The following is a 22,380-nucleotide window of genomic DNA, read 5'->3' on the forward strand; positions in this document are numbered from 1 at the left end:
TTGTGTAGGCATAATTCAGGGAGGTACACTGCAAACAGAAACTGGAAGCTATTCCTCTAAACAAATCTGTTGAATGCCAGTGATGATAATTATTAGTGATTACTCACTGATTGTTAATGTGTTCTAGATTTAGACATTCCAAGAGAGGGACAGCATGGCAGCTTTTCACATGGATATGAGGGCTAAATTTTTTTATTTTAAGTTCTAACAATAACTCTTTGTAAGGAAAAAAACTAGTATTCAGTAACTGAAAATTTTATACTTATTTTTCAGGCATATTTCAAGTTGAAAATAAATTGAATTCTAGAAGGCAGAGAAAGAAGTGTTGCCTAAAGCCTGTTAAAATAAAAGATGCCAGACAAAAGATGAAATCATCTTTCTGGTAGAAGAGATTTAGACTAGGTCAAAGGAAAGTGGAAGTTCTTATAACTCGTTTGCACCCTGGAAGCAATGCTGCATGAGGTTTTTGAAAGAAATCAGATCTTTTGTGAGACCAGATGGCACAGCTGGAAAAAAATGACAAGCTTTCAAGCAAACAGAGCATTCATGAACTGATAACACAGAGTAGCAAACTCACACCTAACTACAGAACAATACTGAAGGTGTTCGTAAATTGATCTCTCAAACCTATTTGTAAAAGACTGATTAATCCTCACCTCTATAGTTCTCTTTTCAGAGGGTTTGAGCCCTCATCCATATCTTATAAATTGAGTTTCTAGTACTGAGAGAAGTAAGCATTTACTTGGAACCTGAAAGGCTGTTCCTGTGAACCATTTGAAAACTGTTTTTAATTCTTGTGGGTTTTGTTGCAGTTTTCTTGCATTCTTTTCATCTGGAACACAGAACTGATCTTACTGTGTGACTAGAGCAGCATTACTGTCAATGAAAGGGGGAGAAGAGGAATGCATGAGAAGAAGCACTGCAGCTTTAGATCACTGTTAGGCCTCAAGGGAGGCCTAATGAGGCAAAGAATTCAAGGAGAGCATTCTCTGTGTCCTTTTCATTGATCATGCAAGTAAACTCTGTAGATGTGAGAGAAAATTTTGAATATTTAAATGGTGGGTTGAAAAGTTGTTCAATTGCTGACAAATGGAAATTTGCAAACTTATGTGATCCTTCAATTAGTAAGATTTTCAACAAGTACTAAAATTTAATAAATATCTCTTGTTATGCAAATAAATCTGCATTCTGTTAAATGGACAGTTTCAGCTGATGGAATTCTTTGAGAGTTACTGTATATAACTGGACACTGAGATAAACAGAACAGTATGAAGAGGAATATAGTTGCAGATGGTTTGTGTTCTCTGAGAATGACTCTAATTTGGTCCTCAAAATGCTGTTCTCCCTGGCTGGATTTGTATCGTATGGCTCACAGGATGCCTGCTGTTCACATTCCCAGTGTCAACATGCCCTCTGTCCAGCAGCTGGCAGAACCCGACGCTGTGTCACATAGAACTTCTTAATTGATGATGCTTTCCATGTCCTCCTCTGAGCAATGGACCAATCCAGCAACACAAGGGGAAAGAACAAATAAACCACTGCCGTTTGGTCAACTTCTTCTCTGCACTCTCCTGTGTTTCCCATTATGTAAAAGAATAACTTGGTGCTGCAGAAACCTCAGATGATGGCATCCTATTTGTGTGGCCACTGCATGGAGTGACTCATACAAAGTAAAAGAATTGGTGCAATCTTATCTGTCCTAGGACTTTAAGGTATGGGGACACAGGTTTAAATACTACTGCTGCTCCCTAGGAGGCATTTGGTTAATATTAGCTACTAAGGCTGGTGCTGTGGTTTGACTGACCCAGGGAGAGACTGGGGATAGAAGAAGACAGTCTCTGTGGTTCTCCTCGCCTTGCACGCCACAGCTCTCAGTGAGAGTAATATGCAGTTATAAGCCAAGACTAATCTGGGGATAAGTCCTTTGACCTTTGTAGGTTGTGCAGCTGTACACAGACCTATTACAGGCAGGTAGTGTATATATATTCTAGGTAATTACATGGTCTTATGGGGTTATGCAAATACTTATGAGAGTATCAAACCTAATGACACCCTGCCTATTCAAGCTAGTCTTGTTATCTCATATTATAGGACTGTGGCATGGAAAGACTGGGTAGCCAGCACAGTCAGTATGTACAAGGGCAGGCAGTAGAACTAGTTACTCAAGCTTAATGTTAGTATTCTACCTTCTGTCTTGTCCTTTCTATTTATCTGTCCTTTTATGTGGCTACATCCAAGTGCTCTACCTTATTTTCTATGATTGGTTACCTTGCACAGTGGCTCAAGCAGGCATAAAATCTTGTAATCATGTGTGCCATGACATTGAATTTCTTATTCCATCTTTATAAGAAAAATTTGAAACCTAAATCTGCAGTCCTTATGTGCACTCAGTAAAGAACCATGATCACACACCATTCTTAAGCTTCAACTTGCTACATCTACAATGTATTTAAATTCAAAATTGTCTAATCAAGAAGATTTTATTTTAAGGACTACAAATATATGCCATTCTGCTGAAAAATCATTGCTTCAGTGGGAAATAGAAAACCCACAAATACATGCTGGGCGTCTCAGCATGACCTAGGTGTGGCTCACAGCCATCTGTGTTTACAGTAAGAGATCGCCCACATGCATTAGTCTGTAAACAGTACCAAAGCCCCGAAGTTTTCTTTTTTTCTCTTTCACTCTCCATATATTGCATTCTCAGGGTGCCTCCATATAGATATAACTGTCTGCAAAGATACTTTTTTTTTTCTGCAGTCTAGCAGTTCTCTGCGCTAGTGCTTTGAAGATGCCTTTGTATTACTAGTAGATGAAAAGATTGCTAGTTTGTTTTCTTATTACAAATCCTTCCTGGTCCTCTAGCAGTGGTTGCATATTCAGACAGCCAGTAGATACTCAAGACCTAGTCAAAATAAACAAGGAAAAATGTCATACCCATTAATTTCCCCAGTGTGTGAGGGGTGCTGGGGGCACCTCCATCTGGCATTTGGGAACTCTATTTTTCTCCATGTCAGCTGACTTCAGACTGTCAGCAGTCTTATTATCTCAGCAGTCTTTCTCATCAGTGCTAGTGTCAGGAAGAGCCACAACATTTTGCAACTCCATTATGTTTCTGCTAGACTACATATATATTTGTGAATGTGATTATGCAAAAAGTCTTAAACCTCAAGATTTCCCATAAATGTCATTGTCAAAGGACGAAATTCAGATCAAATTAGGTCTCAGTATTTTTTACAAGATGTTATTAAAGAGTGCGCTCATATTTCAGGTATCAAACGAACACATTTTTGGAACGTGTAAAGCACAGCTGTTCTTACCATTTTATGACCTCCATGACAAGAAAATCCTCATGTGCTTATCTGTGTTCATAAAAGACATGTTGCCCACATCTAACAGAGGTAAATTTGCTCAGCAGAGAAGGAAGTTCCATGGCTGCCACAAAGATGAAGACATTCCAGCATATGGTTGCATCATAGAATTGATGGCCATGTGCAGCTTCTGAAGCGTTCTTGGGATTGTCCTGCATTCCTATTCACTGCAAAACCACTGCCACTGCCAGAGGGAGAGAACGTGAATTGTTGCTGCCGTGGAAGAAGCCAAGGCATTTGGTGAGAGGTAGTCTGAACAAAAAACATCTCTGTGACAAGTGTTTGCAAACACATGCTATGCGTGCTAGTGTGGGGAGCACCTCACTGATTGCTGTCAGCCTCTTTCCCCTTTTTTTCTAAAGTCCTGGGGAGTCTGTTGCCTGCCTGACACATGTGACTTCCTTGAACTGGTAAGGAGAATGTAACTGTTCTTCTTAAGCGTAACTATTCCTTGTCCCCTGAGTTTACTGAGAATAAAGCATTATGAACCTAATGAAATATGAGAACCACTTAGACATTAACTAAATGCTTGGTTAAATAAATCAAATATGCCAAAAATTTTGGGCAGATACAAGAGCACACGAGAGACAAACAGACAGATAAACAGACAGGATAGATACAGGCCTGTCAGCCTGGCCGTGGTTCCCTGCAAGGTTATGAAGCAGATCATCTTGAGTGCAATCACATGGGACATACACGGGGTCAGCATGGGTTTAGGAAATGCAGGTCCTGTCTGACCAATCCAACCTTCTTTTATGACCAGGTGACCTGCCTGGCGGATGGGGGAAGGCTGTGGATGTGCTCTATCTGGACTTCAGCAAAGCCTTTGACACTGTCTCCCATAGCATTCTCCTGGAAAAGCTGGCAGCCCACGGCTTGGACAGGGGCACTCTGTGCTGGGTTAGGAACTGGCTGGAGGGCCGGGTCCAGAGAGTGGTGGTGAACGGGGCTGCATCCAGTTGTCATCTGCTCATTAGTGGGTCCCCCAGGGATCAGCGATGGACCCAGTCCTGTTTAATATCTTTATTGATGATCTGGATGAGGGGACTGAGTCTATCATTAGCAAATTTGCAGGTGACACCAAGCTGGGGGGGAGCATTGATCAACTGGAAGGCAGGAGGACTCTGCAGAGGGACCTGGACAGACTGGAGAGTTGGGCTGATTCCAACAGGATGAGGTTCACCAAGGCCAAGTGCAGGGTCCTGCACTTTGGCCACAACAACCCCATGCAGCGCTACAGGGTGGGGACAGAGTGGCTGGAAAGCTGTCCATCAGCAGAGGACCTTGGGGTGCTGGTCAACAGCTGGCTGAGCATGGGCCAGCAGTGTGCCCAGGTGGACAAGAATGCCACTGGCATTGTGGCTTGTGTCAGAAATAGTGTGGCCAGCAGGACCAGGGAAGTGATTCTTTGACTGTACTTGACACTGCTGTGTCAAGCTCTAGGCTGCACCTAGAGGGCTGTGTCCACTTCTGGGCCACTCAGTTCAGGAAGGATATTTGAGGTGCTGGAGAAGGTCCAGAGAAGGGCAACAAAGCTGGTGAAGAGTCTGGAGAACAAGTCCTATGAGGAGCAGCTGAAGGAGCTGGGGTTGTTTAGGCTGGAGAAAAGGAGGCTCAGTGGTGACCTTATCATTCTCTACAACTACCTGAAAGGAGGTTGTAGCCAGGTGGGGGTCGGTCTTTTCTTCCAGGCAACCAGCAGTAGGACAAGAGGACAGAGTATTAAGCTGCACCAGGGGAGGTTTAGGTTAGACATTAGGAAGAAATTCTTCCCAGAAAGGGTGATTAGACAGTGGAATGGGCTGGCCAGTGGAGTCACTGTCCGTAGCAGTGTCTAAGGAAATGCTGGATGTGGCACTTCATGCCATGGTCTAGTTGGCATGGTGGTGTTCAGTCATAGATCAGACTGAATGATCTGAGAGGTCTTTTCCAACCTAATTGATTCTGTGATTCTGTGCTTCTGTGTGATTCTGTGATAGACAGACAGGATAGAGAGGAGGACACATCAGATACATTAATATAAGCAAATCATCGCAAGAAATCTCTGACAGTTTACAACATTTTAGGAAACAATAACTTGTGCCATGCAGAATGAGAAGTTGCTTGTCCTACTGGCCTTCACCAGAAAATTGCTTTGCAGTTTCAACAACTGAGAGTATCCGTATGGGTAGTTCTGTGTAACAACTAACAGTGTGCATTCATATCTCATGGTATCTTGTCCATGCACCCACATTCTGAGAATGAGTTCACGCTTCACGTAACTGGAGTTGAAAAGGCCCAATCTCGCTTAGTCACATGATGCTGAAGTGTTTCTCTGAGTGAGCACACTGAAGACAATACTGAATTTTAAAAATCCGAAAGTAACATCAGGATTTTTAAAAGTGAGAAATGAGGCTGGAGCAGCTCATACAAAGCTGGAAAGTATTCTAAACTTTACCTTCTAAATGAAATAAAAATGTTTCTCAGTTAAAAACTACTTTTGAAAGCATTTTTAGTTAATCAATAGAGAAGCTAGAAACAGGCAAAATATTATCTTGTCTATTCACAAGTTACATTCCACTGCAACACAGAAAACCAAATGTGATATGTCCTCTTAGAAAATTTCCTTGTTCAATAAAAATAGTTTTGCGGTTTTGTATGGAAACTATAAATACTATGAAAAGCCTGAGCTGTTTCTTTATTAGTATAAGCCTTAATTTTCTTACAAAGAACCTGTTCTTTGCATAACTGACAGGAATACCAAGTCACCTTGTCCCCAAAAGGATCTCATATCTCGGTATGACTTGGACAAGAACACAGTAATATATTTCTTTTGGGGGGAGCAGAATACCTCTGTGCCCCAGCCCATCTATTTCTCAGAAGAAAGCTTCTCCTCACATCTTTCTGTAAATCAAACTTGGAGCACTCAGAAAACATTTTCTTTATAGCTTGTATACAGTCTATTTATCCCTGACTACATACTCTTCAACATTTGCTATTTTGCTTGTGCATAAACAGAGATTTTCTTTTGGTTATTTGTGGCTAGTAATGGAAATGATCATTCAGGAAATATCTACACTTCGTTTGATGTTATGACATCTCCCGGATTTGTGCCGCACAGTGCTGAGGATTTTAATCAAATCAGAATTACTTGAGAGAATTTATCTTCATCGCAAACAGAAGCATCCATGTGAAGTCCATCTATCCAGGAGAAATTTTAATGGTTTTATGGTTTTCCAAATCAAAGCAAATGTATACCCATAATACACTGATTTCCCCATCAGGGTCTGCCTGTGGCCTATACTCAGCATACAGCTAAAACAAATATTTTCACGAAGAGCATAGCTGCAGGAGTGCTTTCTACAAGATGTATTAGCTCATTTCTCTCAAAAACCCAAAATTAGCTACAAAAAGACTGTAAATTCAGTAGATGCTTTTTCTGCATAGTCCTCCACAAATCCACTTATCCTTGGATCCTTTTGTGAAGTATTTATCTTTGTTTCTCAGTTCCTTCAGATCGTTTACCAAATCATTGGACAAGTGAACTGCCACAAAGTACTATGTGAATGCTTTAATACAGAATGGATATTTTCAACTCTAATGGAGGAACACTGGAAAACTACTGCATGGAAGCATGTTAGTTTAGGCATGGTATCATACTAACATGCTTACTGGGCTTTTGATTTAGTTAGATCAGTGTCCTAGTTAGGACAGCTGAGATCAGTTCATCATGGTGGGTGTAACCCAAAACTGTATTCTATAGCCTTCCATGTCATTTCCCAGAAACTAGACTATTGTTGTCAATAGACTATTCGCACCCTCTGCCCATAGAGCCTGACTCCTCAGGCTATAAACTAGGTGTTAAGAGGCCTGTGAGATAGGAGGATGTTTCTGTCCTCACACCCTTTGTGGAACTCCCCGCCCTGAGGGGAGCACTGAACATTCCTGCCTGAACTGGAGGATATATAATCTTGGAGTTTTGGAACATTTTTCAACCCACTCGTGGGATCCAGAGGACGGCTGCATCTCATCGCTCTCAACCAGACTTAGACCACCACTGGACTGCGATCACCAGTTCTGGCCAGACTGCAGCAGCTCTCCCACCAGCAGGTTCTTCCCCTCTCCCTTTACTTTGGACTCAAACAGGGCCCAAGGAACACCACTTTGTTCAGGCCCCAGGGCACTGGGTTATACATTTGGGTTTTTGTGGGTTGAGACCAATTGTTTGTTTGTATTATTGTACTTACTGTATTATTTTAATAAATTGTTATTCTGACTTATAATCTCTCCTTTGAGTTGAGTTCATTCCCCCTGCTGGTTAACTTTTAAACCAGCACAATCAGATACAATCAGCACAACATGTAGACAAGGCAAGCTTGGGTTTATCTGTAACTGTCCATACTCTAAATCTGTTTATTAAATTTTAACTAACAAAGCAAATAATAACATTTTAAAGAAATCTGTTATCTAAGTCTTTCAGTTTTAGGACTTCTTAAATAACAGGTGGCTTGAATGAACTAATTAAATAATGGATGTAGGTAAAATCGAAAGTAAAATCAAGAAACAGAATATTTGAAACCTAGAGTTCTTGCACTTCAGTCATTAACAAATACTGCTCACTCTAATAAATATTAGTAGGAGAATACAACATCTCACGTTATTCTTAACATATGTCACTCTCTCCATTGACTAATGTGGAATTTTAAAGCCAGAAGTTATATTCAAGCGTCAAGAGCTCTTACTAATACACTGGCCAAATGCCATGATGTACTGAACAAGGTTTATGTTTTCAGATGAGAAACCTTAGGCTTTTCTCAGATAAATCTATGCATTTAGCTGCAAAGCATAGAGACAGTTCCTAGCCAGTCTGCAGCAAAATCTCATCACTGAACAGAGGGACATAGACCTGCTGTACAGTAGGAGCTTCTGAACACAGCAGCCTACATGACAAGAAGAAGGAATCACATGGGGTTTTGTAGGTCTTTGTTTTTTAGAAAAAGTATTTTTAACATGGATAATACATCAATTAAGAGGAGTTAAAATACAAGTACGTAAATAAATAAATCGATAAAAGTATTTTCCAACAGTGTGAAGGGAAGACATTTGGGTACAATTTAGCAATTATAAAACACTGTCTTATTATTACGTTATAGGATCCTCACTCAGAGAGGAGGGAGGATCCATTTTTTTTTTTTGTGGGAACAAGAACATTGATTTGTATATGTGACATTTTGGGTTTGGTTTCAAGGATATTTTTTTTTTTTGGTGGGGGAAAGGAAGGGATTGCATTCAGTCATTTTTATTCCCTGATGACTTCGACACACAGCAACCATCTGTTCAGCTAGTTCAATCCCAAACATGTTTTCAGAGCAATGAAAAAATAACAAAATGAATAGACAAAAGATGTAACATATTTTCTGGCAAACCTATCTTTGAAAACTTTTGTTACTAAGGCAAAGAACATTCCTGTAAGGTGAAGTTACAGATTTTACCTTTGCTTTTCTGGTACAAATAGTACAGTTTGTAATGAAAAAGCACGTGGAAAGGATTCAGCTACATAAATAATATAATTTCAAGGGTGCTGTTAGCTCTAGTTATTAGAGTGTAGCGTGGCAGTACTTTACATGGTAAAGAAGGAAGCACGCTCCTTGTGAGATGGTGAACAAAGAGATTTTATTTCAAATTCGGCACTGGTTTTATCCCTCAAAACCATGTGACTTCTTTGACCAATAGGGTTGTCTATGTCGATGCATGCTCCCTCGGGCACTCTTGCCCTGGTACATCCCTGTACCTTGAACACACCCCCTACATTAGAGGATTTACAGGAAAACTGCTTTATTTCTTGAAGCTAATAAAAGTATCAAATTACAAAAACCAGTTTAGACTGTTCATAGGAGTAAAGATTTCCAAAGGAAAAAAGAGCCAATTAAAAATTAACCCAGGTGCAGCAGTGCAGTAACATCCTTATGGGTTTATTTAACAGGATTGCTTCTGCAGGAAGAGGTGTTCAGTCATTTACAATATGGCATGCAAACACCAAGCTTCATGTTAATTTGAGAGGTAGCGATGGCACATTAATGTATTTTGCTTTCTAAACCAATGCCATAACTTAATGTGGCTTTTTATATCTTAAAAACATTGAGAGTTGAATGAGAACAGTTGCAGGGGTCATTTCTGACCTTTATTACTCTATAACTCTCTGAAACATGCTCCTTGACTAAAGGCTGGGAAAAAGAACATCAAAATACTTCCAATGAGATTAAATATGATGATAAACAGGAAGAAGTTTAAAGATAAGACTGGGAGAAGTACAGAGAATTTCTTGCTAAAATAGCAGGGAACTGCTTACTGTAAAGGTGAGAAGGGAAGAAAACTGGAAAGAGATGAGACATCATCATCCCAAGGTAAGTAATTGTTCCATCTGCTGTAGGACAGGAAAGAATTAATCATCTGGCCTGATGCAAGGAGTTATAGGGAGACCTCTTCAGCACTGTTAGAAAACTCCTGGTTGGATAAATGAGCAGAGGGTGAGATAAACAGAAAAGAAAACAAATACACAAAAGCAAAGGGAACTTCTTCTTTGAGGGGAGAAAGGGGAATGGGCTGGAATGGAATGGAATGTCAGAGAGTGGGAGTGGAGTGTGAATGGGATATGAATGTTGAGAAGAGAGAATGTTAACCAGTAAAGGTAGGAGGAGAAGGAGTGTAGGTGATGCGAAACCTACTTGTGCTGCCAAATGTAGTGAAATACCAGGTATGTTTTGGCTTGGTTGTCAAATAGTCACAGAAAACAGGGTGACTTTTAAGCCTCCTAAAAGATAATAAATGCTGCGGTGTTTTGTTGGTGAGGCTTTTTGTTTGCTTGTTTTTTGGTGTTCTTTACTCTGCATGGCTTACCAATTTCCTCATGTATCATCCTACTGAATCTGACCTGATATTCTGATGTTTTGCTTAGAGGTCTGTACTTACATAGTGTATTAGATGTCCTTAAGGCATGTATCTAGTGCAATATAAGCAGCCGGCTCTAACCTTGAGCCTAGTTGTGTGTTTAGCAGTGGGTGGATCAGGTATTCTGTGATTTACCTTATATTACACTCTTGTGAAAAGTTATGCATTGGCTGTGGATAAATCCAGTTTAAATGGTGTGAGCCTAAGAATAGCTTGTTTCCACCTGGAGCAGGAAACGTGCTATGTAAGTGTTAGGGTGTATGCCGGTTTCTAGGCCTAAAAGATTTAATGAGTCATTCTGAGTGGCATCTTTCAGGATTTTCCCTTAAGGAAATTATAAGGGGATACACAAAATTATCTAAATATAGCCCATAAGTTAGAGATGGCACCTGTAGAAGAGTTGCTAGAAACTATTATGTAAATAATGCCTCTGTAGACACATTGGTAAAAGAACTAGAGTGCCTGAAAATTGAGTGAGTTAATTGCATTATGTTTTCACTGAGGATCACTTATACAACCTGGCTTAGGTATACGGAAACAAGTCACATGGTAACTGAGGTAAACCTCTGTACCATGTCTAAAGTTTCATTGTTGTCCTTTCCCTGGCTTTGTGAAAGAGGCAGGGGTTCCCTGAGTAGAGGAGGCTTTCTTATGTATCTTGTTCAAGATCCTGTTTATGCTGAAAGGTCTGGTAGCTGCCTCATCACCTTCTCCTAATCTTGGGCTTTTGTATGTCTTTTTACCACTGCAATATTTGCTTCATGCTACAATGGTGATTGAAGGGAAATATGTCTGACTGAAAGAAGTGGCTCTGCTTCAAGATGGCCACCCCTTCTAAATATGGAAACATGATCTCGGAGTTTGAAACTACTGTGGCTCTCTAAAAGAGCACCTAGCAGAATGTGAGAGTCTAAGTATTCAAATACAATTACTGCATTGGATATATTTGTCAAAGAAGTAACACCTATGTTCTTCACTTCCAAATAAAGTTCTTGAGAGGTCTAACAAACAGGATTTAGATGAAGCAGCTTATTGAGGGTACAACACTTTCACTCTTAACTATAACAACCCGGTACTTTAAGCTTTACTTGATATCCATATCTGTAGTCTCTGAAGAACATGAATACTCTGGGCTGTAGTACTGCCTTCATGCATACCAAGAAGTATCCTTGACAGCCTGCTTTCTTTTAGGTCTTTCATAAGAAATGTATGTTGGTGTGCTTGTTTCAGTTCCTTGATTCAGCCCTTTTCGCCCTTCTGTTGGGGCCCAAGACAGAGCATGTATTTTGTGGACACTGACTTTCCTTGTTTTAGTGACTTCAATTGTTGTATTTACTTGACTAGGTGAGCTGCACTGTGGCTTGCTACACCCTCATTCTAGTTGGATGTGGGAAAATGGGTGCTTGGACTGAGAGTAAGTATTTCTTCTAGAGTCTAAGGTAGAACCTGAAACTTATTGAGGGAATGGATAGTGGCAAAGGACTGTGCACGCGCACGTGTGTTTGTGTGTGTGCAGGAACTGAAATAATCTTAAAGTCTATCTTAGCTTCCTCATGCAACTACAGGTATGCATCAATGCACTCATATGTGTTTTAACTCTAAAGAGATTACTGCTGTTGCTATAGTAATATCTGAAATACTGTTTTTGAGCCACAGACTAGCTCAGCTTCTGTGAAGAAGCAGTATTTTGATACTGGTCCCTGTCAGAAAGAGGTGTTGCTTCATATCAATTGGCAAAATAAATGCTGGCTAAAAAACCCTAACTGCCTAGAGGTTATAGCATGGCAGATATAATGCAAAAGGAAATACAATCTCAGCAATTTTTCTTTCTTGGCTGTTACATCTTGCTTTTGTTACAGGTTTTTTATGAACTAGTATCTCTGACAAGTTCATGCAAATACTTTTTTGTTTGTTTGCTTAGCTGGCTTCTAACTCGGTAAGAAATTTCATTCTCTTGATGTTGAAAGGTATTCCTCAACTATGGTGATTCTGACTCTCTCAGCAAATATTTTACAGGGTATTTTTGTAGTTAGAGTCACGTACAATTTGTACAGCTCAGAGTACTCATTGTTCTAATACGTGGTTTATGGAACAGTACTTCTGGAACTAGGCGGGACTTGGTTTCTGTCCTGCTCACTTGCCCTACCTCCACTGGGGAATCTGCTAATTGTTTAATGAGTGTTATCTACAGTTCTTCTGTTTGTGTGAGTCTGAGACAGGGTAACCCTACTGGAAAGGAGCTGCAGGACTGCTAATGCAATTGCCTAGGCTTATTTTACAGACAGCCTATTCTCAACGACAATTTTCTAATCCTCAAGAAAACTGTATCAGTACCAAATGTTTATACTGAGGTTGATTTTATTCTTCTGTATTATCTGATGATGAGGGGCAGAATAGCCCCTCATTCTTGTAAGATCTGTCTTTGATTACAGAATCTCAAAAAAAATATTTTTCCAAATTGTCCCATGAATTCTTATAATAAGGCAAATTCACAGTGAATAGCTGTACTGCAGAAAGATACACTAGAAGAGTTATCAAGTATCCAAGTAGTCTTAACACAGCAGCAAGCAGGTGATGGCTCTGAAGATGAGGGGAAATGTAGGCAGGTTTTTCCCGTGTGGGAAATCTATACAGCTTTTCCAGACAGAGAACACACTCTCAAGGTCTTGTCTCCTTTGTCAGATCTCAGCAAAATCTTTTCAACACATTCACTGGAATGTTCCCTGAATGCTCTTTGAAAGATTAGTAATCAGCTCATAATCTTCCTAATTCTTGCTGCAAAGACACCTGCAGTCAAATGGGTAGAAACTAGAGTTGTCCGAGAACTGCTGCAGGCTTTTCTTCTCAGAGGATTAAGACCTATTAGTTCTTGTACATATTCCATCAGAAGTGGTGTGTTGGGTTTTGTTTAGTTTTTTACACACAGAAAACTGTAAGAGGAATTTACAAGGATTTTTTTTCTTTAATGCTTACATTTCAAGTGAGAAGGGGAAGAATGATTAAACTTGATTAAAGCCAACTAGGGTGTGGCTTTGAGATGTCCTTTTTGACTATTATTACAATGACTTCAATGGGAGTATGCCCTGTGGCAGCTTGTAAAAGACCAAGCAAAACTCAGTAATGGCTCTGCCATTCACAGGGCTTGTATTCAGACTTCAGTAGCAATTATCATGCCTTAGCTACCTTGGTAAGCAGTGATTTGATGTAGTTATCTTTTCCATGATTATTTTAGTATGCATCTTTTTTCTGACTAGAGAAAAGTCATTGATAGATACAGCCTTAAATCTGCACAAAAGAATATAAACGAGCTAAAGGACTTGCTGGAGAGGAAAGAATACAATAATATAAATGAAGCCTATAAAGAACTAATTTTGACAAAGTGTTGAACTAGACATTAATCTTGAACTTGATGAGCATGTTGACTGAACCTCTGACATGTGCAGCTATGTCTTCTACACTTAGAGTGACTACTCATGACTACAAACTGCACATTACTGTGATTTCCCCAACCTAACCCTGAAAGTATTGATGCTATAGTCCATTAACAGTTTCTACAAGAACATAAGGGGTTGTGCTAAGTTTTTATTCTCTGTAGCTAGAACTGGCAGTGCATAACTGGTTATGTGTGTGGCTTCTACAGAACGCCGTAACTGGTACTCATCTTTAAGGGCCATCTGCCTAGAACTTGGAGACCTTATGTGTTAGTTATCCTACTGATATACTATGTATCCCATAGTATTCTGTTAAATAATACTGGTTAAAAACTAGTTTTGAAATGGAGGTAGTATGCTGCTCTAAATTAAAGGATATCTCAAAGGGATTGCCTTTGGAGTTGAAAAATAGAAAGGGGTGAATGTCTTCAACAGAGGACGATAACTTGCATGATACTTGCAAACAGTATAAAAAAAGATTTCAAGTGGAGCTGTGTGGCCAGACATGCCTGTACCGTGAATGAAATACAAAGCATGTACGGGCCTGTCTATTGCCTTTGCCGTACTGGTATATTTCATGTGCTTTAGATCAGTCCTGGAAAAATAATAATATCATTAGAAGTATCTTTCAACAAGTTGCCAGTGAAGAAACTTATTCAAATGCAACAGGAGTAAGGGAGAACAGTGTGTCTGTCATTAACTGAAATGACTGAATTTTGCAGGACAGATGAACATATTCGTGTTGGGTTCCCTTCCCCTTTTTACTTAGCTCAGCTGGGTAAAAATAGCAGATACAGCAGTACAGTCTATGTAAGATTAATAGGGACACTTCAGTTGTTGGCCTACACTAAAAGCCTGTACTTCTGCTTCTTCTTAGACTGAAGGACCTGGCTTATCTTAGATTGTATTCTCAACTTGCAAAAAACTGTTAGACTGTATCTACCACCTAGTCATCTGAATCTGTTCAGTTCTGTTTCTCTCTTAATCTGTCTCTGGTTCTAATGAAAGCCAGTAAATCAAAACTACATGTATTTTTTAACAAAGGCAGTGACAGGAAAGGAATTGGTAGGAAGTGGATATGGGCATCATGCCTTTTAATAGATCTTGACCTCGGCTGGCAGAATGGGGAGAAGTGGAAATTGGTAGATTTTTAGCAAAGAACACAATGGTGCTATGAACTAATCATAGAACAAGGTGGGGCAGGGTAGTCTAACAGACTTCAGGGAACTGGCCGCTTTGTTAACTTTCTTTGCAAGCACGACCCAGCGTGGTGATGAAGCCGCTCTTCCACAGAGCCTGGCCACAAGGAGTTGAGGGACTGACTGTAGGTGCACATTTCTCCCAGACATCAGGTACTGAATGCCTGGAGCTGACTGACGGCATCGGAGTGGCCGGGTCTGCACGCAGTGCTTCCCGAGGCCCCTCCTGACAGGAGCACAGCCCTTCCCTGGAGCCGCTGTCCGGGCGGTGCGGCGGATACCGGTGGGGGCGGATGGCGCCGGCACAAAATCAGACCGGCAGCGCTGGTTCAGGTGTGCTGAACCGGCTCGAGATGCCGCTCAGGTAAGCCGGGGACTGGAGGGACACCGCAGGAACGGCTGGGGGAAGAACACTTGCGGCGCCTCGGCCAGTGCAGCTGGTCACGGTGGCGCGGAGCCGCAGCGTGGCTGGAGGTGAGGCGTCAGGACAGAGGAAGCAAGGGGCCTCGGCACGAGTTTGGTACGACTCTCCGCCTGCCCCGACCGGGCCAGGCGCACCTCCGACCGCTCCCAGGGTCCGCCGGGAGCAGGACGCCGGCGCTGCCCCGTCCAAGCGGCACAGCCGGCGGTGCGGCGGGGGCGGGAGCCAAGGGCCGGCGGGGCGGGCCCTGCATGCAAACGAGGGGGCGCGGCCGCCAGGCAGCGGGGCGGCCGGGGCGGGAGGAGGCGGCGGGCGGGGATCTGCACGAACCGGGCGGGAGCAGCCGGGCCGGGCTGGGCCGGGCCGGGCCGGGCCCAGCTGAGCGGGGGCGGCCGAGAAGGGCGGGGGGCGGTATCACTGCTGAACTGTGAGCAGTGGACGGGGCGAGGCGGTCGCAGAGATCCCGGCGAGGCGGGCAGAGGAGCGGGAACATGGCGAGCGTAGGAAACGGCACGGAGGAGAGCGGCGGCGGCGAGGAGGTAAAGGGAGGGCGGCGGCGGCGGGAGGGCTCCGGGCGTGCGGGCAGCGAGCAGCCGTCCCTGCCGGCACGACGGCGGCGGCGGGACGGGCGCGGGTGGAGGCCCCGCTGCACCGGCCGCCCTGGTCGCCCACCTGCCCTGCGGTGGGGCCGGTGGGCGGCCAGCCAGACAGGGAGGGGCAGGCCCGGCCGCAGGTGGAGCGAGTCGCCGCCGCCGGGAGTTGAGGAAAGTTGTCCCGGCGGCGGGGCCGCGGGCAGCCCCTTCGCGCGTCCCGCGACCCCCGCCTTTGCTCTATTTTTTAATTTATTTTTTTAAAAATTTCCCTGGTTTTTAATGAAAAAAAAATTCTTTATCCCCAGTTCCTGCGCTGCTCCGTGCGGTGGTGCCGCGCCACCGCTCCGGTGCGCGTCCCTGCCGGCGGGCGGGCAGTCGCGGGTTGCGTGGCAGGTGTGCGGGCAGCGGCCACTCCCGGCTCTGCCGGGCGGCAGCGGCGCCGCTGTCGGGGTGGTCCGAGAATGCCCCGTGTGCCCGGGGTCACGGGGCAGTTTCGGTGTCTGGGAAATGCTGGTGAGAACTGTAGTTGATGTAAAATGCGTTTATGATTTCACCTTTGGGCTTCAAACAGCCCAAACGCGAATCCCTTAACACGATCGCTTGAACTTGCATGTTTTTTCCGTGTCCTCTCAGTCTAAAGAAAAACAGGAGCAGGGTTCTTTGACAACACCTCTCGGAAACTAGTGAGTGCAAGGGATTGTCCTAGACGAGCTTTTGAGAAGGGTGTTGCCAAACTGAGGCAGTCTTAACTGGAGGGTGTTTTTAAACACAGTAAATTGCAGTCCTGGCACACGCGTGTGGGAATATTGACTTGATTTCTGACTGCGCAGTCTGTAATGAATGATTTTAGTGTTGTGTGCATCCACCAGCTTCTTCAGAAAGATTTGTAAGGCATGCTTCTGCCCAAATTCTGCTGAAAACAATTTATGAATCACGTGAGTACTTAATAAGTTGTGTTTTTTACAGTGCTCCATTTCTGAGGCAGGACAGTGTTTCATACAAATATCTACATAGGACTGGGTATGCTGTGTAGTTCAGTGGAACTAGCTTGTTCTCATTTAGAAGGTGGGGATATATATTAGCCTGTATTTCAGCACACACTATAAAAGTTTCTACTTCCTAAATTTATATGTAGTGGTATAACGTGAAGAGGATGTGAAGTGCTTGAATCTCATTGTTTGCTAGTGTGAATCACTGAAAAATCATAGTGATCTCTGGGGAGTCAAGGTTTTTTCCATTCTAAGGAGTAGTAGGGGGGTAAAAGTTATAAACTCTTGCTGCTCTCAGCAAGAAAGTAGTTGGAATTCACAATTACTAAAAGAGGTATTCAGCAACTTCGTTGTAACCTAGCTGCAACCTTGTATGAGCAATAGGGAAGAATATACTTCATGGAGTTTGATGTTAAGGATCAATGCTTTCTTAGAGGAAAAGCAACTGCCATGCAAAAAAAATTGAAAGGTAGGCATAAAAACACATAAAACGGAGGTTATTTGAGCAATACTCTACAAAAATTGTAAAGCTTTGTCCAGATGAGCTTGAAAGACCTCATGCTCTCTGCAGAGACTTACGCTTGATTCTGTGGAGTCTGAAGTAGACCTGTATTGGCAACAGAGAGAGTACTCTTGATTTTTTCCTGGTGAGATCCCAGAGTTCAGGAGGGGAGGGCAGATAGTGGCTTGATCTTAGGGAAAGTCATTGCTTTTGTAGCAGAAGTTATCTAGACCACTGTAGACTGCCCTTGCCTACAGGTTCACTATAGTCTCTTTAGTAATAACCTTGATGTGATTTCAGCACTTCATGCCTGTGATAATTGTTTTTAAAGTCTTAGCTTTTTTTTTGGTGTTTGCAATGGTTACAATGCTGAGAAACAGAAGTAAGAGAACATTACTATTAACTTTGTTTTTAAGAGTTGCATGCATCTAAATAATGTTGTTTACATGGTACATGGCAGATGGGAGCTCTGCTTCCTGGTTTAAGCGTATGTGCTTAGTACTTTCTGAACATAGCTTTTAGCATAGAATTTTGCTTTGCAGGAACTTGTGAATACTTCTTCACCCCAGAAGCTTTGAAGAAGGATATGTTGAGCTAAACCTTGAAGTTGTTTCCTACTTAACAGGAAATAGACCAGCAAGAATCCTGCTTCTAAAGTCTAAGGATAAGGTACCAGGTAGCTGCCCCCTGCTGTAGAGAGTCCTTGAATACAATTTATTGTTTTCCTTATGTTTCTCACAGCTAAAGGAAATGCCAGATACCATGTTTATATATATTTGATTTTTTTGCTGATTTACGTCTCATAGTCCTGCAGCTGTGGCTTTCTGGTGGGAATGGCGAGAAAGTGGCATGAAGTGTAAATAAATAATTGGATTCTTTTTAACCCAATTAATGCAAGTGTAGTAGTCTGTTGTTGTTGTTTTTTACTTAAAGGAAAAGAAACCCACCTTGAGGAAGTGGAGACCCAAGACTAAGAGACTGTGTTAATGAGATAGTGCTATGAGTGTGCCCACCTTGGAAAAAAAATATTTGTTAAACTCAGGATTTTACTGTGCAATGTCAATTCCCTGGTGTTGGAATGTGTGTGGTCATTCTCTACTAGGAAGCAGTTTCCTGGCTGCTACGTGGTCAAAGTATCCACCTGAGGTGTGCCCAGTTGTGAACTCAGAATGTGATATGGTATCAATACTTAAACCGCTATATGACTGAATTCACCCCCTAAAATAACTCATACTGGTATTCCTTTAGAGCGGGTTGCAAATCTAGGGCAGATACACTTAACTTTAAGGGCAAAGGCACTTCCAGCCACTGCAGAGTCTTCAAGCAAAACTTTGTCTTCTCCCCATCCATCCCCACCCCCACTCCCCCCGCACTGTCTAAAGATTACTTAAAATAGCGGGCCAGATCTGCTTCCCATTAAGTTCACTCTTTGCTGCCCTGGTTTTTCAAAGTCTTAAAGCCAGCTTAATTGGTTACTTGGGGATTCCCTATAAATTAAAAAAAAAATCAAAACCACAAACCCAGCCTGGGCTTTTGTGCATGTGAATGTCAGACAGAAGGGTTTATGATTGAGAAAGATCTGAGTGCTAAAAAATTCCTTGTTTGGCCAAAGGGAGCCAGACTAAGGATTATACACAGATCTGAAGGTGATCTGGTGGTTAACTCTAAGGCTTTGTCCTGACTTTGGCTGGGATAGAGTTAATTTTCTTCACAGTAGCTAGTGCAGTGCTGTGTTTTGGATTCAGTCTGAGAATCCTTGGAATCACACATTGATTTCTAGTCGTTGCTAAGTAGTGCTTACCTTAGCAACTTACCTTAGCTTACCTAAGACAAGGACTTTCTCTGTGTCTGGTGTGCTGCTGCTAAGCAGATGCCCAAGAACCTGGGAGGGAGACTGGCCAGGACAGGTGACATGAACGGGCCAGAGGGATATTCCATACCCTACAATGTCACGGCTCGTATATAAACTGGGGGAAGTTGGGCTGGAGGGGCTGATCGCTGCTTGGGGAGAGACTTGGTATCAGTCAAGGCATGGTGAGCAATTGTATTTTTACATCACTTCTTTTTCTTGGATTTTATTTCTCTCTCCTTCTCCCTTTCTATACTATTATTATCATTATTTTACTCTATTTCAGTTATTAAACTGTTTTTATCTCAACCCATGGGTTTTACATTTTTCCTGATCTTTTCCCCATCCCATCAGGGACAGGGGAGAGTGAGTGTCTGTGAGTTGCTGAGTGGCGTTAAGCCACGACAGTCTTTTTTTGGTGCCCAGTGCAGGGCATGATGAGTTGAGGTAATCACAAATCTGACTAGAACATGTTAAAACAAATTTGTTAGAAGCATTTTTTATATTAATGACACGGGAGGAATACAGAGGTGCTACTCCCCACTCTGGGGAGAAAATTTGTGCAGCCAAAGCTCAACTGGAGTTGATGCTGCCAGAAATGTGGAGGGACAATAAAAAGACACGATTTTTTTGATATGCCGGTAGCAAAAGGCAATGCAGAAAAGACATCGGCGCATTACAGGATGAAGATGCTCACCTCACAAACAGGGACACAGACAAGGCAGAGGTGTTCAATACTTTCTTTGCCTCCATCTTAAACACTGAAGATGGGGTAAGAGTGTCCCATTGCCCTGAGCTGGAGGGCCATTGCTGTGAGAATGATAAACTCCCAGCTGGATCCCTGTAGTCTATGGGCCTGGGTGGCATTCATCCAAGACCACTCAAAAGAGTTGGCTGATATCATTGTGAGGCTTCTCTCAATGATTTTTAAATGGTCTTGGGAATCTGCAGAGGTTCCAATTGACTGGAATCTGGCTAATGTCCCAATTTTCAAGAAGGGCAGCGTGGGTGACCCTGGAAACTACAGGCCTGTCAGTCTCACTTCAGTGACTGGTGAAGATATGGAGAGGATTATTCTGGGAGTTATTGAAAAACACCTGAAGGACAGTGCAGGCATTGGTCAGAGCTAGCATGGCTTCATGAGGAGAAAGTCCTACTCAGTACCCTCAAAGGGAAAAGATGGTCTCTGGATCTAACAACAAGGCGACTAGCAGTGTGGGTACTCCAAATCCAGTGACAGACACTGCAGCTGGACCAACCCATATCTGTATCAGTCGCTCCTATACATAAGAAGAAATGGACACAGAAGTCATTTCACAGTAAAGGAAAATTAAACAGGGCCGTCCCAAGACCAGGTGGAAGAGGCAGAACAAAAGATAACAATTCGATACCTATCCCTGAGTGACCTGTGGGTTTGATATGGGAGAATTTATCTAAGCAAGCAAGGAGATAGAATATATATCTGTACTAGAACATTGGAGTTTAGAACAAGTTAATTCTCACTATATTATACACAGCAGTAAAGTGCAGGTTGTACCTAGATGTGCTGATAGAAAGCAAGATGTTCCAATAGAAAACATTGAACAGATTGGCTCAAGATACTGGAAGTTTACATGTACATTGCATAGATGAAATAAAAAGGGAAGGATTTTTCTCTGATAGTACATATGATAGGTAGAAGGATTCCCCCATGCTTCTGGCACTGTCAGTAAAGAGTACCTGCTGTCTGAATAGCTGCACTGATGTCAGAGGGTTCTCTCTGTTTTCTGAGATTTTGGTAACAGGTGAAGAGATTTCAGCTATCATCCAGGTGTGCACGTTGTTACCTGCCTGCTCTGATGCTGGGATAACAGGGCTAGTAGCCTAGAATTACAGGATAGGGAAGCCAAGCAGCTGGGATTGCTTTCTAGGAAAGGAGGCATGAACAAGGCAATTAAAAAAGGGGCATAAATCCTCAGCCTCTGGAGATGACTCCTGTCAAGTATGAAGGAAAAGTATTTGTTCAAGGGAGGTGTTACATGTCACCCAGGCAAGTGTCCAATACCTAGAGATGATTTATTATGACCAGGACAATGTGTGGTTACCCACAGATCCAGATGAAGTCCAGTGTGGTGGCAATTTGTGCAGAGCACAGCATTGTTGTGTTGGTAGTAATGAGCTGGGGACACAAAGAGGCACTTAGAGTGGGTGAATAGCTTGCCAGCTCTGGCAATATGAAGTCCTTATGGAGTTGGCTGAAAAACTGCTTGAAAAGTGGGAAAAACTGTTCCAGGAGTTCCAGCAACAAAAAGAGGAGCGATCCTACTGCCTACCTGTCTAGCCCAGTGTCTCAGCTATTAACAGTATATGTTCTTTTGCTCAAGAGAGAGGTTGTAGGGGGTAGACACAGTGGGTTGCTCTGTGTTTTTACCTGAGGGATCATGGACAGGACATGAGGAAGTGGGATAAAAAACCTACCTTCAACCCTAGAGGCATGGGTACCTGAGTTGTAGGGAAAAGCAATCACAAATGTGTTCTTTTTTTCCAGAAAAGTTGCTGCTTCACTCTACAGTGGGCAGTTCCCCAGAGTGGAAGGGCTGATCCTAAGGAAAAAATTTTTTTTTTTTTATATGGAGTGGACAAATTGGAGAGGCCCTGCTGCAGCCTGATGGAGGAGAGGGGCAACCAGATTTACTGGACTCTGTGGACCCAGGGGCCTGGCATGTCAGACTCACAGGAATACAAGACTCTAGCAGATACCAGTGCACAGTGTACTCTAATGCCATCAAACTATAAAGAGGCAGAACCCATTTGTATTTTTGGAATGACAGGGACATCCCAAGAGCTGACTGTGTTGGAGGCTGAAGTAAGTCTGACTGGGAATGAGTGGCAAAAGCACCTTACTCTGATGGTCGCAGAGTCTTCCTGCATCCCTGTCACAGGTGAGTTTAGGAGAGAATATTTCAAGGGCCCAAAAGGGTACCAGTGCATTTTTGATCTTGCTGCCTTGGAGATGGAGAAAACTAAGCAGCTGTCTACCTTTCCTGGTTTCTTGGAGGATCCTTCTGTTGTGGAACTGCTAAAGGTCAGAGAGGAACAGTTGCCGATTGCTACCACGA

General features: G+C 42.7%; 1 protein-coding gene and 1 long non-coding RNA gene across 9 annotated transcripts in view; both read left to right on the forward strand.

The window, feature by feature from the left end:
* Positions 1 to 3,504: 3,504 nt before the first annotated feature.
* Positions 3,505 to 6,980, forward strand: LOC127463199 (uncharacterized). Its single transcript, XR_007900692.1, has 3 exons — positions 3,505 to 3,618; positions 3,734 to 3,781; positions 6,858 to 6,980. It is a non-coding gene; the product is annotated as an uncharacterized LOC127463199 (long non-coding RNA).
* Positions 6,981 to 9,345: 2,365 nt separating this feature from the next.
* The window catches only part of TTC39B (tetratricopeptide repeat domain 39B), an 86,814-nt gene continuing 73,779 nt past the window's right edge, over positions 9,346 to 22,380 (forward strand). For 2 of the 8 annotated variants that reach the window (XM_051772321.1, XM_051772328.1), the window contains exon 1: positions 9,346 to 9,754. In XM_051772321.1, the coding sequence (XP_051628281.1) occupies positions 9,734 to 9,754 (21 nt within the window). In that variant the 5' untranslated portion in view covers positions 9,346 to 9,733. Of the gene's footprint in view, positions 9,755 to 15,268; positions 15,293 to 15,378; positions 15,403 to 15,744; positions 15,889 to 15,940; positions 16,626 to 17,827; positions 18,110 to 22,380 lie in introns of those variants that run through there. The other 6 variants (XM_051772322.1, XM_051772324.1, XM_051772323.1 and 3 more) reach the window with 5 other exon arrangements.

Source organism: Manacus candei, unplaced genomic scaffold (genome assembly GCF_025592945.1).
Source record: "Manacus candei isolate 608988 ecotype Guabito, Panama unplaced genomic scaffold, ASM2559294v1 h1tg000152l, whole genome shotgun sequence".
Classification (NCBI taxonomy): Eukaryota; Metazoa; Chordata; class Aves; order Passeriformes; family Pipridae; genus Manacus; species Manacus candei.